Source organism: Pleurodeles waltl, chromosome 8 (genome assembly GCF_031143425.1).
Source record: "Pleurodeles waltl isolate 20211129_DDA chromosome 8, aPleWal1.hap1.20221129, whole genome shotgun sequence".
NCBI lineage: Eukaryota > Metazoa > Chordata > Amphibia > Caudata > Salamandridae > Pleurodeles > Pleurodeles waltl.
This window is the reverse complement of record NC_090447.1, coordinates 119,199,620-119,217,128: the sequence shown is the minus strand read 5'-3', so window position 1 is coordinate 119,217,128 and position 17,509 is coordinate 119,199,620. Positions and strand designations below refer to the sequence as shown.

The 17,509-nt window shown below is 41.2% G+C and overlaps 1 protein-coding gene across 2 annotated transcripts in view; it reads left to right on the top strand.

Moving 5' to 3' along the window:
• LOC138249793 (retinal guanylyl cyclase 2-like) overlaps nucleotides 1–17,509 on the top strand; it is a 361,038-nt gene that overhangs the window by 275,318 nt on the left and 68,211 nt on the right. For both annotated transcript variants that reach the window (XM_069203899.1, XM_069203897.1), the window contains exon 14: nucleotides 13,947–14,139. In XM_069203899.1, the coding sequence (XP_069060000.1) occupies nucleotides 13,947–14,139 (193 nt within the window). The remainder of the gene's footprint in view (nucleotides 1–13,946; nucleotides 14,140–17,509) is intronic.

Sequence of the window (17,509 nt, the reverse complement as noted above, 5' to 3'; positions counted from 1 at the left end):
GAAAAAGGGGGCTCCACAAACATTGCATTTCCCATGTTAATTTCCATAGGATTCTTTAGACACAACTACAGGCCGAACCACTGGACAGAATTGCACCAAAAATGGCAGAAAGCTAGCTGTCGGTATGCAGATCATGCTTTTGCTTATTTGTAGTAAATCTGTTCAGTAGTTTTTAATTAATTTAGGAAAATTCAAATTTGTATTTCTCTGTTCACAAAGTATTTGCGAACAAAGGCGAGCTCGTGCAGGGAAATGCACAACTATGCTAGGCTGCCAACACTTCAAACCAGGAAGTGTTGGCTTGAGCTGAGTCCCTGAAAAAAAAGTAAAAATACAATAAAAGGCACCAGGGTAGGCACACCCTGACCCGTTAGCACTGGTAGGAGGGTCCCAGAGGGACACCCTCAGAGCAAAAAACAAATTTTTTACAATTATATTTTTGCTGCGGGTTCAAGATTTTTGCAAATTTGTGGCAAAAAAGGAAAAAAAAAAAACAAGCGCGGACTGCTGCGCTTCTATTTTTTTATAGGCCCCAAGGTGGGCCCGGTCCAGTGGGCATTAATAATTTAGTGTGCTCTGGGGACCATCACCTCCCCAGAGCTTTTATTTTTTACTATATGGGGGTGGTGGGGTGCCACCTCCATGGGGCATCCATTTAAAAATATGTGGGAGGCCCGTGGCCCCCCAGGGCTCTGGGAACCACCACCCCGGGGCTTTAGTTTAAATATATGTGGGGGGGCATAGCCTCCTCACACCCTGGGGACCACCACCCCCCAAGGCATTAATGAAACTGTATGGGGGACCCATGGCCCCCCTGCTCCCTGGGGACCACCCCCCCCCCTCCAGGGCTTATTATTTGTATGCGTTTGGGCCTGTGTCCCCCCTCTGCCCTGGGGCCTGCCACCTCCCCAGGGCTGTGTTAATATGTGGGGGGGGGGGTGCAGGGCTCCCTTCCGCTGCCCCAGGGACAACCACCTCCCTGGGGTGTTTAGGTAATATTAATCGGGGGCTTATGTCCCCCCCCGAGCCCTGGGGACTAACACCCCCAGGGCAACACTCCATTTGGACTATGGGGCACTTGCCCCCCACTCCAGGGACCACCCCCCAGGGCAATACTGTATTTGGTGCTGGGGCTGCGTGCCCCCCCTGCACCCAGGGGATATCCACCCCCTGGGGCTACACTGTAGCCGCTGCCCCAAGGACCACCACCCCTAGGGGCAAATCTTCCATAAAAAGAAATGGGGTCCCTATGGGACCCATGCTCCCTGGGGACCACCAACCCCTGGGGCTATGTAAATGTTGGAGGGCGGCCATGTGGCCCCCCTCTTGGAGCCACTGATGGCCCTGGGGACTGCCACCCCCCCGGGCTGGCTCCTGCTATGTCATGGCGTGTCCAACACCAGGGCATAGCTGGTTGCTGTGGCTTGGTTGCAGCACTGCAGCCAGGCCAGGCCACAGCAAACATTTTGGGTTATGACACCGGAACCTTTAAAGCAGGTCCCGCTGTCAAAATCCAGAGTTTCATCTCTATCCCCTGCACATGCAGGGGACACAGATGAAATGCTTTAGCAAGCAGGGAGCTTATATATATATAAAAACAGACCACAGAGGAGCCCTTGTGGGCTTCCTCACGGTCCCAGAAAGCCCAGAAAGGGCAAAAGAAAACAACAATGAGTTGGTTCCTTACTGGCAGTGGAGGTGATGCGCCAATTTTTTCATCACAGGAAAGGCGATGCATCGATTTCTGGCCAAGGTTCCTCACTGCAGTGGGGGATCAATGAAGAATTGACATGCAAGGATGATGCATGGAAAATCCAGACACACAGTGTTGGTGAAACAGGCGCTGTGTCGATTCTGCAGCCACGAGACAAGCACTGCATCGATTTTTCAGCTGTGAGGCAGGGGCTACATCGATTTTTTTTGGCTCATTGATTCATGGATTCTCTCTTTTAGGTGAAGCCTTTGATGGCCTTGCGACTGCTTAACAGGAGGCAAGCTGACAAGCCCTTAGGGAACACTTGTGGTGGAAAGGTAAAGTCCTTTCAGCAGAGTCAGGGAGCTGCAGGCAGCAGGGCAACAAGCATGTGAGCAGTCCTTCCAGAAAAGCATTCCAACTGAGTCTTTTGGACAGCACTGCAGTCCTTCTGACAGGGTCCAGATGTAGGTCGAGAAGTGTCTGATTTTAGGGGGTCACAGACCCAATATATATACTCAAATGTGGCTTTGAAGTGGAAGAGACTTCAAAGAGTGGTTTGAAGTGCACCAGTACTCCTTGCAACCCATCCCTGTCTGCCAGGAGATCTGTGGGGGGCTATCAGTCCTTTGTGTGGGGTCATGCCACTACTCTTTGAAGTGTAACTGAGAGCCCATCCACCCTCCCTGCCCAGGAAGACCCATCAGTATGCAGATGAATGCAGATGCAGCTAATTGCCCTGTGTTTATGGATGGCTGGGTGGAATGCACAAGAATAGCTGTCAACAAGCACAGACCAGATGTGGATTGGAGACAGGCTGTAAGGCACAGAGAGCAGTAAGTGCAGAGAAATGCCTACTTTCTAAAAGTGGTACTTCTAAAATAGTATTGTTAAATTCAACTTCACCAGTAAGCATGATTTCTCACTACCATTCCAACCATACCAAACATGACAATGGCACTCCTTTCAGATTAGAAATTACCAATTAAAAGTATATAATGGAATTTCCAATGCTGACCTATGAGATCACCATGCTTCACAGTAGTGAAAAAAGACTTTGGGAGTTTTTCACTACCAGGGCAGGTAAAACTTACAAGTAGCCATGTAGGCTACATAGCACCTACCTTAAGGGTGACTTTTATGTAATTAAAGGGGGTTTAGGGGTTGGCAAGTAGTTTTACATGCCAAGTCGATGTGGCAGTGAAACTGCACACACAGGCCTTGTGATGGCAGGTCTGAGACATGGTCAAGGGGCTACTTAGGTGGGTGGCACAATCAGTGCTGCAGACCCACTAGTAGCATTTAATTTACAGGCCTCAGCACATGTAGTGCACTTTACTAGGGACTCTCAAGTAAATTAAATATGCCAATTTGGTCATCAGTGGTAAAGTGTGCAAAGTCCTAAAAGCAGCAAAAACCAGATAAGAAAGATGGAAGGAGGCAGGGAAAAAGTTGGGGGAAGACCACCCCAAGACTTTCAGGTCTAACAAAGAGTCAAAGACACAAAATGATCACCAGAACATTCCAAAGGCAACGTCCAGCACGTGCCCACAAGGCCAAGCTGCGACATCAGTTGAGGCAAATAGATACTAAACGAAGTTGAGCATCATTCAAATCATTGTCAAACAGTTCTTCAGCCTCAATGATAAGTGAAAGTTATGAAAGTGATAGTGCCATGTTAATGCTTACATCAGAAAAATTTGCACATGTCAGACTGGTTGATTGTGAGGAGAAAAGCCAGTCATAGAAAAGTCAACCTATCAAAATAACTAAATCATACAAACACTGGGCAAAGATTTCACTGAAAATAAATGGATGTTCAATACCTTTCATTATGGATAGCGGTGCTTTGATAAATATAATGCCTGAAGAAAAGTATAATGAATTGTCTCTGGTACTGCAGCTCATGTCGTCAAAGACCAAAGTATACTCTTGGGCTGGATTGACACCCCTGAAGAGTAAAGGTTCACAAGAAAACAAAAGTCCAGAAACCAATCCAGGTTCTTCACGGTACAGCAGCAAGTGCCTGCTTGCTGAGTTTTAACATGATTGCTGAGGTGGGAGTGATTTCAGTGAATTACAACATGAATGCGCATCATTAAATAGCAAGTCAATTCCCTTCATTGTTTCAGGGTTTAGGAACGTTAAAGATTTTGAAAGTAAAACTGCATTTTAATGAGGATGTCCACCCTGTTGTTCTGAAACATAGAAAAGTTGTTTTTCATTTACAAGAAGCTGTTGGAAAAGAACTTGAATAATTACTTAAGCATGAGATTATTTAATGTTCCACTAGACCAACACTGTAGGTTTCTCCCCTAGTAGTAGTGCCTATAAAGACGATGAAGGAGCTGTGCCTATATGCATTGACAGATGCGAAGTACAGAAAGCAATTGAACGAGAGCAACATCCAGGACCACACATTGCAGACATGATTATGAAATTAAATGGTGTCAAAATCTTTTCTTGACTTGATTTACATAATGGTTATCATCAGTTAGAAGTAGAAGAAAACTGCAGCTCTGTTACAACTTTTGCTGCACGTTTGTTTGTTTACATACAAGAGACTTAGGGACTGATTTAGATATTGGTGGATGAGTTACTTCATCACAACGATGATGGATATCCTATCCATCAAAATCTAAATCCCATAAGATATAATGGTATTTAAATTTCGGCGGACAGGATATCCATCACCATTGTGACGGAATAGTTTGTCTGCCAATCTCTAAATCATAACCTTTGTGTTGGTGTGTCATTGGCTGGAGAACCTTTCCAAGATTTCATATGATGCATCATACAACCTGTTGAGAATGCATTTAATTACAGCAATGATATACTAGTTTTTGGGGCTACATAGAAGGAGCACGAGAGAGCCTTCACAGAAGTAAGTCAACTAAATGATGCAGGCTTGAATTTAAATGCAGACAAGTGTGAGTTCAATAAAACAAAACTGAAAATGTTTGGCCATATATTTTCTGAAGAGGGACATTGAACCTGAAAGAGTAGAAATTTTAACAAATGCTGAACCCCAACAAGATGTTTCAATGGTGCATTATTTTATTGGAATGGCCAGCTACTGTTCACGATACATAAAGAACTTTGCCACTGTTAGTGCTCTATTACAAGACTTAACCAAAAATTATCTTTCTTTTAAATGGCCACAAGAATGTATAAGAGTCATTAAGATTGTAGTTTACGCTAGCCCCGTTGGGCTAAGCGCTATACGTGCACAGCATATTGGCCCACATGCAAGATGACTTATTGTGACCTATGGTGTAGAAGTTTATCTCAAACAGAATGTGCTTACTCACAGTCTGAAAGGGAAAATTTGGCTAGTAAACATTTCCAGGTATTCCTGAACAGAAAGCCTTTTACACTAGTGACTGATCATCCAGCCTTGCTTACCATCTTCTGCACTCCAAAGGCCAAGTTGCCTCCTCAAATTGAACGATGGGGACTACGATTGCAATAGTACGATTATACAATTTTGCATCAATACGGAAAAGATCAAAATCCTGTTGACTACTTTTCAAGAGCGTCCATTCAGTGTAATGGCACTCCTTCCAAATCGGCTGAGGCCTACATGAATTTCATGGTCAAGTCAAGTACACCACTTGCTATATCATTAGCCCAGATTGTCACTGCTATGAGTCATGATTGTGACATGCTAAAGTTAAAAGACATAATTGCACACCAGTTGTGGAACCAGCATGATCAGCCTCTCAGTAATGATGGTGAATATCAAAAGTACAAGAATGTCAAGGATTAATTATCCATACCAGGAGTTGTTCTGTGAGGATCGAGGATCCTGATTCAAGAGAGAGTACAACAAAAGGTGATAGGAGTGGCTCACGAAGGACATTGTGTTATTGTGAGAGAGCTCTACGCGAACAAGTTTGGTTTCCATACCTAGATGAAAAGAGTTGAAAAGAAACTCAAGGCTTGTCACATAATCAATTACCTGTCAACCAAAGTCACTCAACATACGTTAAACATGTCTGAACGCCCCAATCATGACTGTGAGAAAGTAGCCATTGATTTCTGATGGTGAAAGAAAGACTGACTTTCAAAACTCAATGACTGTTGCTGATTCCTTACCATCACTGGTGACTTCCAACTTTGAAGATGACCGTTTACAGCTTCAAGTAACCAGATCGGGTCAACAGATCAAAGTGCCAAGAAAATTGATTGAACAATATAATTGTACATGTTTCGGTGCATGTGGATATTTGTGTCTGTCTCATGATTTTCTAAAAATTTGCAATTTTTCATTTAACAAAGGGGGAGATGTAGTGTCTTCCATGATTTAGAATGAATCTTTCTGGCTCCCCAAGGACCACTCATCAGTGTCTGATATAATCGCTAGAATAGAATGGATGAAAACTTTCTTTTGAAAGTTGGAGTTCACAGGTACATTTGGAGGAATAAAGATGTGTGATTTACAGCTCTGTGTGCAGCCTAGTCCTTCAGTGGGTACCAGGCTGGGGAAGACGTTACGTTGGGGATGAAAACTGCTGAAATGAATAGGAAACCGCCATTTTTGCTTGAAGGTTGTTGTAGCTTGAACATTTAAAAGGGTTACCCACTTGTAGTATTTTCCTTTCTTTGAATTCCATTCATTGAAAATTATGCTAGCAGATAACATTCCTGTTAATTGTAGACATACTGTTACAGCACATTTGGTGGCACAAGGGTGGGGTTAGTAGCTTGATGGTTGAGGCATACGAAGCATATAGAAGTGAAGTTTTTTATTCTTGGGTCAATTTTCATGCAGCTGATGCCACAACTAGGACATTTTAGATATACATCGAGGCCACAGTACCTAATAAGTACAGGCCTTATCAACAATTAGAAATAGCATTAATTTTTCAGACACATCAAAACTGGTTTTAAGGCACACCTTTCACATCGAATCCAACATGTAAGATTCAATCCACTGAGCAATGATGGGGCAACCTGGCCAGTGTTAGACCATATCCAAATTTGGGAGCATTAAATGCTTGATAACTTACAACATTATATAATCACATTATTTAACTATACCATCGCTTAATGCAATACAACATGCACACACTGACCATCGCCCCAGGACTGGCTGTTCAGGCTGGGCAGCCAGAGTTACTTGTGCCTGCAATTAGTCCTGTTGCTATCAACACAATTATGGGTAAGTTTCCTACCAAACAGGAAGAAATTCTAATTTGGATTGCACAAAAAACAAACCAGCTTGAAGCAGTGTTTCCTCATACAGAACTCCTAGACAAAACAAAGTAATCTCACAATGTGTCTACCACTTGGTATGGTTCCCCCTGAAGAAAATTGTGCCATCCATTGCTGTTTTGCCTGAAGTGCTAAAGCAGATTCAAAATGAATATGGGGCTGCCATTACCCTGGATTTGAGGATGAAATTTATTGGCAACTTTGCCACAGTTTCCTCATTTATTTTAAGTAATATCAAAGGGAAGGCAGCAGCTCTGCCAGTATACCAATGCCTCATGCAAGTTTCCATTGTGGACCAAGAGCTCAAATTACTTTAATATATTGCTGAAACCTACACATCTATAGGTCGGGATAGCGTGGGAGCCAGGCCTATCTGTGGGACAACTTAAAGGCAGATCTGAATCAGATGATACGAAAGAGGCAACTGATTCTTCTAAAAATGCTGGGACAAAAAAAAGGAAACAACAAAAACAGGGACTGGATCTCCACAACTGGAGTCCACTGAGAAAACTTATAGTTTGCTTAACCATGATGCATTTGAACAGTCTGAGAGGTATTAGTATACTGATATACATCCTTCTCATTCTTTTTAGGGCTCACCTGACAAACGTTCAGAGAGAGGGGAAGAAGCGAACACATGCATGAGAATAAGTGAAACTGAAAATTTACTCACAAGTCTAATCTGACATCATCATAAAAAGGGAAGAGAAACTTCTGCACCAAAAACCCCAATTTAAAAAGAAGAAAGTGGCAGGTATTTCCACTAAATATGCCACACATATTAAGGACGTGGGCAATGACACTGCTAGACAGCACAGCAGAGGTCAAGATAGTTCTCTGGAATCTTCAAGAGTTTCTGGTTTCGAGTGCAACAAAGGAATGTATTCAAGTTGATCAGCGGATTAGCCTCCTGACAGACTTTATGATTTGGTCATCCAAATTGAGGGTGACATACTGCGTACTATTAAACTAATATTCCGGGAAAATGTAACCATCACTATGACATTCACTTGGCTGAAGTAGATTGGCCACTAGAATTTGTTAGAAAAGTCCCACAAGGAGAGAATGTAATTATACTTTCCTTCTGTGTTCTTATTCCTGAAGCTGTCAAACAAGTGTATGCCGCAGAATGGGCTCTTGCACAAGCCCTGGCATTATATCTCAATTATGTAGGTTGGTGTAAGGATTCTCTGCATACCTATATACTCCAGCCTGCAAGTGCAACTCCAATATCCAATAAAACATGAAGCCAAAGGCCCGGTATGAGAGATTCTCTCACAATTAAAGTATCAAGACATGACTGAGCGCTGTATATCCCCCACGAGTAATCCACTTTTTCCTGTAACGAAACCAGATAATTCCTATCGCATAGTCTGAGGCAATAGACATTTAAACAATCATACACACACTTTTGTAATTCAAAATTCCCACACTAGGGCCTTAATGAACAATATTGTCCATAAGAAAATATTAAACAACATTTGACATTTCAAATGTTTTTTTCTGCCAAAACATGGCGCCTGAAAGCAGAGACCTTTTGGAGTTTAGTGCATTAGGGTTTCAGGGAACATTCTGTTGACTCCCCCAGAGGTATAAGAATAGTCCAGTGCTGCTTGCTGCCCTAGTAATGTCAATTCTAGGAGAAATTGACTCAGAACCATTGTTCTACATTCATGACATCTACCTCATGGACAATGACTAGAAAACATACAGTAGATAGCATAATTTTGGGATTTGCTGAAAATTGCTAGCAATACAATTTTCAAAAAAACAAAATTGCTTCTCTCAGTATCTTGTTTTTGGGATACGATTTATCAAACAAAGGCAAAGTCTTGTACTACATTTCTTGGAGAAATGTGCTTTCTTGCAACCACCAAACACAATTAAAAATCTACAATCACTATCCTATCACATATTAGATTATGCTCAATGGGTAAACCATTTTACAAATTAATTTGTCCTGATTTCTCCAGTACACATTGGACATAAGAATACACAGAGATCCTCAGAACACTGCAAACTGACATGCTTGCATCCAGACACCTACACATTTGTGGCAACACAACTAACTTGATGATCCACACAATTGCGGGTTACGCATATGTCACCTTTGATGAGGGTGATACTCTACTGATTGTTTATAAATCACATTTATACTCTAATGCTGAAATATGTTTTGTGTTGATAGAAATAATACTGACTACAGTTGAGACAGCTGTTATAAAGAAAAGATCGCTCAGGGGAAATGCATACTTTTGATAACTCCCATTCCAGCCTTAGAGGCTGTCACCAAGGCAAGAATTCCTAACACGAAAGCCTTACATCCATTATGGATATAATTGATCATCCCCTTAACACCTACTGATGTTGACTATGTCTTCGACCCTACTTTGCAAACATAAGAATTCCTCCAGTATGAACAAGAACACCCTGTGCCCAGTGACATTTAGCCTCTTGATCAGTATGATTACATAACAGACGCTGATAGTTCAGCTCAGCCCACTGTGGACACTAAACAAAGATGCTCAGCTGCGTGTGCTGCAGTACACGGTGTCATGAAATATGGAGTGTTTCATGCACAAAAACAATTATACAATTTTTGGGGAATTGTACCCTCAGTTGGCTGAATTGAAAGCTTCAGTTTTGGCACTGGAGAATACGGATCCTGAATTCCCCACACTCAGAGTGTGTGATTTATACTATTGTGTACAGTCTTTTAATGAAAATGTACAGTATTGGTACCTGAGAGAATTCAGAGATTCTAAAGGAAACGCTATCAAGCATAGATTGTTTTGGGCAAAAGTGGTGTTTTTTTAAAGATTGCTTGCCCTGGGCTCATGTAATTCATACATTGAGTGCAAATTGCAGGAATTTTTCTGGTTGATGAGGCTGCCAAAGTGGCAGTTCAGACTGCTGTTGTAGCTGTGATTACTCATTCATACCATTGTATGGATGATGACATCATGGCTGCTTTCACTGCTTTGCCTAGTAGCACTCCATTGCCTAAAAAATATCCAGCAAAATACTCCCATCTGTTGAGTGCTCAAAACATACCGTTTGCTCGCATTGATGGGGTGGGTGATAAAGTGGTACCCAACCAGGACCACTGGCTAGAATTAATCTTTACTGCTCATGAAGTAATACCAATATGGCTTCACCCGGCTGGGGACTTCAGATGCTCAACTTTGTCTAGTTCCTGTTGCTACTGCTAATACAGGATAAACATCAGATGTGAATATTGGAAAGGAAACATTGATTTAAAATTGGTTTGAGAAACACAACACTGGCAAGTCCAGGACATTGATGCTTTATTAGAGCTTGTCTGATACCTCAACAAATGATCTTTCTGAAGAAAACAGTGCAACAAAATACTTGTCTGGGTCTGGCTAAAATAAAAAATATGAACACACCTAGCATCCTTTTCATTGCATGCTTTGACAGTTGGCAACATTTTTCCAATCTTTCAAAAGAAACGCTTAATGGTATGAAATAGAATGGTACATACAACTCTTCAATTTGAGGTTGAGACAGGTGGTTAGTGTGGCCAGTCAACACTAATGGTTGTAATGGACATTGTTAAACTACTCAACTGGTTTTAAAGCTCGCAGACCAGACCCCCATTGCAGTCAAAACATTCAGGGGTAATTACTACCAATAGGTTAGGAAAGTTATGCCAGCAATGGATAGAGTATTCCACCTTACCTGCAGGTAAAAAATGTTTGTTTGGTCCTGGATCACCACGTTCTAAACATTTCATAAATGCCACTTACAATGACCTTTGGAAAATTTCTCAGCAAGAAGCTGCTGAACGCATAAGACAAACTGACAGGCCTAATTTGGAAAAGGTATTGGCTGTTGTGGATAATGGCATAATACATTGTCGACTTGCATTTATTCTATGAATAATATTTTATCCTCTGCATTCAGTATCATGCAGAATGACATGTCTTTTCACCAGCATGGTCAAAGTCAGTTAAGACCGATCATGCAACTGAGTTGGACTTTGCAGGTTTTAAAATCAAACCATGTGCCATGGAAATATCTGAACAGAATAGAGCTGTTTTTGCCTTATAATTTAACGCTCACAAAAAGATTTATAGCAAAAAAAGAAGCTACTTATACGATATTGAACAAAGAGGGTTTAGAAAAAGCCAGACCCAATTGCTTTAAAAAAGTGTACCACTCCTGAATTACTTGAAGCAATCAATATCCTATGGACTCATTCACCAAAATGCTGCAGCATGTTTTGTGCAAAAGCGATTGTACTTCAGGAGAGGAATTTGAACTTGAAGAGCAAAAGTTTCTTGAACAGATGTTAATGCTATATCCTTTTGGAACAATAAGGCTTTCAGCCAGCTTAACGTATTTTTAACATTAACTCTAAGTTAATATTAAAAACTGAAATTGATGACCACAAGCTAACTTCCCTAATTTTGTGTGTGGGTGGAAATAACACGTAATTATGGCAAGACACAACCCTGGAAACCATCACCACATATAGGACTCCTGGCTTCATTCCACAACAAGCCTGGTCATTTAGGATCAAATAACTTCTATTTGAAAGAAATTGGAACACTGGCTGAATGAAGTATACCGTGACGACCCCTTCAGACAACATGCTAAATTAGCGTGGAAGCATTGCAAGCTCAATGAATTGTCACCTCTTTACAAACCAATGAATAACCAAATAAAGTTTCACATTTGTTTCCACTCATGAAGACTTCTGTCTCCCCACTCAATCATTTGTATTTGAAGGGCAAAAAGTAGGTTTTGTGGACCAAACACTCCCCCATTGCTTCATATCTGCTCACTTAAAAATGCTTGTTAGCATGATCCTGACTGTATTTGGAGATTGAGACTAATTCAAGCATTCCATCCATCACTTATTTGTATATTTAATGCATCAGAAAACAAAAGCAGTTTAAAACCAATTATTGCTATTAGAAGTGGTTGGCACATGCTCTATTCTTTGATTGCACTCCCAATTTCTGCTAGACACGCTGCTGTGCACAATAATTAAGCACAATGATTGTTTTACTAATATCATATATGTGGCTTAGCTAGGGCAGTTGGCTGCAACCAGAGAAGAAGTAAAACAAGCCTTTGCAATGTAATAGGTCTTGCATTTGCTTGGGTTCGAGTTATTGGTGTTGTAAATTTATAACTGGACTTTTCATGCTAAATAATTTGGTCTTCTTTGCCACATAATTCCAGTGGCCTAGCACATAACTAAAGGACTAGCAGGCCTACTGGAATATTATTTCAAAACAAGGCCCTTAAAACAAAAACTACTCCCAGATGTGAAACAAAGGTTTGAGCCATAAGAGAGCTAAAGACACTGAATGGTGGAAGGGGTTATTATTTTGAGGTCCCCACTAACCTGGTGGGGGGACCCAGAGATGATCTAGACAGAAAGAGCATGTTGTTGTGAACGCTTTGAAGGTTGAGTTATGAGCAAAAAATGTTTTGTAAAAGGAATACCCTGCAAAGCATTATGTAGCGAGTTTCTGAGTGCCTCCAATATTGTAGTATGTTAAATGTAATACTCAAAACAGCCCCTAGAGAACACCACAATAAAAACAGCATTTGTGTGTAACCATATATTTAGCCCCTAGAGGGCATAAACACATGAAAACAGGCTGTCAGAAAGCAATGAAGTGTAACTATATATCTAGCCCATAGAGGGGTAGTGTATTACACATTTTCCAGGCTAGCAGGCTTACTGCAATGATATAACAAACAATGTCCTTAAAACACAAACTACTTGCAGCTGCAAAACAAAAGTTCTAGCCATGAGAGAGCTTAAAAAGACATTGAATGGTGGGAGGGGTTAATATTGTGGGGATCTCACTAACCTAGTGTGGGGACCCAGAGATGAGTAATTAGAGCACCTCTTGTTGAATGTTTTGGTGGAGGCCCCATTGTCCTAGGACCACAACAGGCTGAGTTATAAGCAGAAATGTTTTGTAAAACAAATGCGGAGCAAAGCATTGTGGACAAGTTTCCAGAGTGCTGTGAATATTGAAGTATCAGCTCTACTGCTGTGCTAGTAGAGCCGCTTTGATGATTTCTGTGTTTTTTACATAAAGTATTTACCAATTACTAGGGATTTTTAAAAGTCATGGACCGTGAAGGAGAGAGACAAAAGCAAAATTGAAATGACTCCGACTAGGTAACAGTGTGAACAGTGTGACAAACACTCCACTACCGCCGATTGAGTTCATGCTCTACGAAACTTCAAAGCGCCACGGCCACCATGGAGCGTGAAGGAGAGCAACAAGAAAAAAAAAGTAGTTTACCCTCGCTAAAGTATATTGGCAATCGTGCAATAATTCATGTAGCAGGCTCAGCCTGCAAGGCATAACAATAGAGCCTCAAGACAGGACAAACAGAAAGCATTTACCAATGACATCAAGGGAGTTTTAAAAGGTATGCCCAGGAACGAATGAAAGTAATGGGCATGAGATGGCCGTGGTTACATCTCACAGAATAGATTACAACAGGTCGAAAAGCAGCGCTTGCGCACAGCTATGCTCGACCTAAAAAACAAAGGTCCATAAAATAAAAACTGGGTGAATAGGCCTCAAACATAAACTCCCCTCAATCAACATCAGATTATATTCAGTTGAACTATGTTTTTATTTCCATTTCTTCATTTTGTTTATGTTCCTTTAGGTGCTGATCTCAGTTTAACTGTTTGCTTCCATTCAGTATTGGAACTTTGCTTCTGTCAGCCAGATCCTACACTGCAGAGGTGCTTGCCTTTAGTTTTTCAGTATAAAATGTAAATAAACTCCAGTAAGGCCCATTTCAGGCAAATGTTAATATGAATGGTGGAAAGCCTGAACGCCCAAATAGTTTGCCCCACAATGTTGATCTGTAGGTATTGATGTTGCACAGTCTCATAGTTACTCCAATCATTTTATTTGTTCAAGCAAACCATAGATGTCGTCAATAAGTATTCTATGGATACTTAAAGATACAATTTAATTTATCAGTTTACTCATTTCTTGCTTGGCTGCCTTCTCTCTTTTAGATCCGTAGCCGAAGCTCTGAAAACAGGTGCCACAGTTGAGCCTGAATATTTTGATCAGGTCACGATCTACTTCAGCGACATTGTTGGATTCACTACGATCTCAGCTCTCAGTGAACCAATCGAGGTTGTCGATCTCTTGAATGACCTGTACACTCTGTTCGATGCCGTTCTTGGCAATCATGATGTTTACAAGGTAAGAAGACGCCAGCAAATCTATGTCCTAGCCAGAAATGTGTCACCTATGTCATATTCAGTAACCGAGGGATGGGATCAGTTAAGCAGCTTCCTCTTTGGGGATTATAGAATTGTCTCTTGTATTTTGGTTCTTCTGGTACATCATCAAGCACATTCTTTTTCACCACCAAGCGTCATAAAAATAAGATTTCACTCCACTTTCATGAAGCAGTGAACTTATCAGATGTACACAATATCTCACAAATCACAATACACCTCATCAAGGCAGCCTGGCCAGGCTGCCAGAGGTTGGCCAATCAGAGAAGGGCACTACAGAGTTGAAGCTGGCAACTTCCAGGTAGAGTTCTAAAACTCTTTCCCTGAACTAGTTATATTAAATTCAACAAAGGCAAGTAGTTGTATTTATTCTAACAATCAGTGTGATACCAAACTTGAAATATTCAATCCTTTTGGGACTTTAGTAATTTATAATAAAGTCTCCCCATTTTAGCCTATGGAGCCCATTCACTACAATGAGGGAAAAACAAATTTGGCTACTTTTCCTCACCGCAGCATATAAAACGTCTCTGCTTATAGTTATACTGCACCCAACCCTGGGGGCACCTAGGGCATACCTTAGGAGTGACTTAGATGTAAAAATAAGGTAGTTAAAGACTTTGGAAGTACTTGTAATTCCAAAGTCAAATATGAAAGTAACTTTAATTTAAAAGCAGCCAGCAATGCAGGCCTGCCTTTAAAATGACACTGGGCACCTCAGCAGTGTACTACCTATGCTGGGGTCCCTAAACCTACATGCCCTACCATATACAAGGGACTTATAAGTAAGTTGATACTGCCAATTATAATTGGCACACTTTACATAATCATTTTAATCAGAGCACAGGCCCTGGGACTGTTTATAGCTGTCCCCAGGGCACCTTCAGAGTCAGGAAAACACCCGCAAAAAGTGAAACATGGAGGCAAAAAGTTAGGGGGATCGTGCAATCAATCCAGTTTTCTCAAACAAATACACTAGCACAAGGGTTTGAGTGTAATGGTTTCACAAGTGATATGAATTTGGTCCACCCCCAAACCACTGGAGAGTTTTAAATATATTTTATTAGTTCATACAATCATAAGCTTTTTCAATATCTAATGACAATGCCACTAGTGAGGCCTTCCCTCTTTTGGCTTGACTAACAATATTAAACAACATTCTAGTATTATCAGCAGCAAGTCTTCCTTTAATAAAATCAGATTGGTCAGATTTGATAGGAAAAGGAAAAACAGATTCTAAACAAGAAGCCAAACTATTGTCAAATATCTTACAAGCATAATTGATAAGTGAGATGGGCCTATACTTTGTATAGATTTTTGGCTGCTTATCATGGTTAGGAAAAGTCTTCCAGAAACAAGCCACTAGCTTTGGAGTGAGAGATAAGCAAATTAAAATGTTCTAATAACTTGGGTGCACAGAAAGAAGACAATAAAGAAATAAGTCCTCAGATGAACTCATCCAAACCAGGAGCCTTTGCTTACTTCTTGAAGTGTACAGATTGTTGACCTGTAAGTTTATCAATAAGTGACAGCAGTTGAGGGATACCATCAAAGAAATTCTGAACATTAAGTGCACAGGGATTGCCATTTCCAGCATATAATTATTCATAAAAGGAGTAAAAGGATTTAGAAAAAAAAGCAATAGACATTGACAGAGGATTACCTAATTCACTGCAAATCCAACTTTCAAATAGTTGGCAAACATTTCACCTGCTTTATTTTAATCACAATGACATTTGAATGTAACTTTAAGTAGAATATTACAGACATCAACAGGGCAAGTTTATTTATATTGGATTTAGTTTTAATTGAATCATACAACATAGAAGAAGATCTGGAGGAAAAATAATTGTGTTGAAGTGCCTTGATTTTTTCGACAGGAGGACATATTATTTAAATATATTATTTTTTTAGTTGAATAGTAAATTGGGAAGGCTTGAAATGAAGCATTCCAATTATTGGCAATAGATGTATCAGTGGAATTACTGAATTAGAAAAATAATTGAATAGAAGCCGTAGCTTCAGTTATAAAATTATTTTCCATAAAGGCATAGGGCCTGATTACAAGGCTGGCGGTTACAAGACTTGCAGCCTTGTAGTGACGGTTGGATGGCCTCACTCCAGGCAATCCGACTGCCACATGGTTTCTGTCAAGCTGACTGCGGTCTGGGTCGCTGATCACGAGTCCAGTTTCTGTGGAAACACAATGCAGGGGTCCTCCTTCCCAACACCCTCAGACAGTGTGCATTCTGAGAGTGCTGGTGTGCTACGGTATTGGTCTTGGCTCCATTAACGGAACCAAGACCAATACTGTATCACTGTTCCTGCTGGGCTGACCGGTGGGAATGTCATAATACGATGGTCCTCCCCGGTTAGCCTGGTGAGAACATCGTAATACGACTGGGGGGATGCTGCTGATATGATTGTAGCAGCCTCCTCACAGCTTTGGCAGTTGGATAATAACGACTGCCAAAATCGTAATGAGCCCCATAGATTTTAGATCCCCATCTGACAACTTTTGAATTGATAGTGGATATACCTAGATAGCCTGGATCGCACATGGTGAGAAATAAAACATGGAACTAATCTCAGCAGAATGTATACAACAAATTTTCTGAAATCATATCTCACAGGTAGAATGGCTGGTTGAAGTCCCCCAGTGCCACCCTCAGAAAACCTCCATGGGGCAAGCAATGAATGCATTCTGTTAGAATATACTGTATCGAGAATAATCAGGATCATTGCGATCTAAGTGCCCCCCTAGTCTGAATGGTATTCCTCAAGCCATTCTCAAAGAAAATATACCTGTATTGGCAAACTCTCTGGTGGTGATGTTCAATGCCATATTGTCCTATGGGAATATCCTAAACAGTTGGAGGAGTTCAATCAACTAGCCTATTTTTAAAGGAGGATCGGCTGATCCCCAAGTAACTACTGTCTGATAGCACTGTTGGACGTGGAGCTTAAATACTTTTCGGTGCCATTGTCACAAAAGATCAGTCGGCCTGGGTGCACGACACGGGCAGACTGTCCTTAAATCAGATGGGGTTTACAAAGAATCAAGGGACCCTATCAAATTGAATGGCTGTTGGATTAGGTATGAAAAGAGCAAGTGGCACCCGCATGGCGCTGTACACGTTTTGTCAACTTTAAAGTGGCGTTTGACCGTGTACCACGGGATAAACTGTGGGAAAAGCTTCAGTGTTGGGGGATTCTGCATAACATTTTGAGGGCAATCAGGCTAGTTTATACAAATACCTGGGTCAAGATCAAGGTCGGGGATGGGACCCCCTTGACAAGAGAGGTGGGCACAGCAATTGGCTTAAAACAAA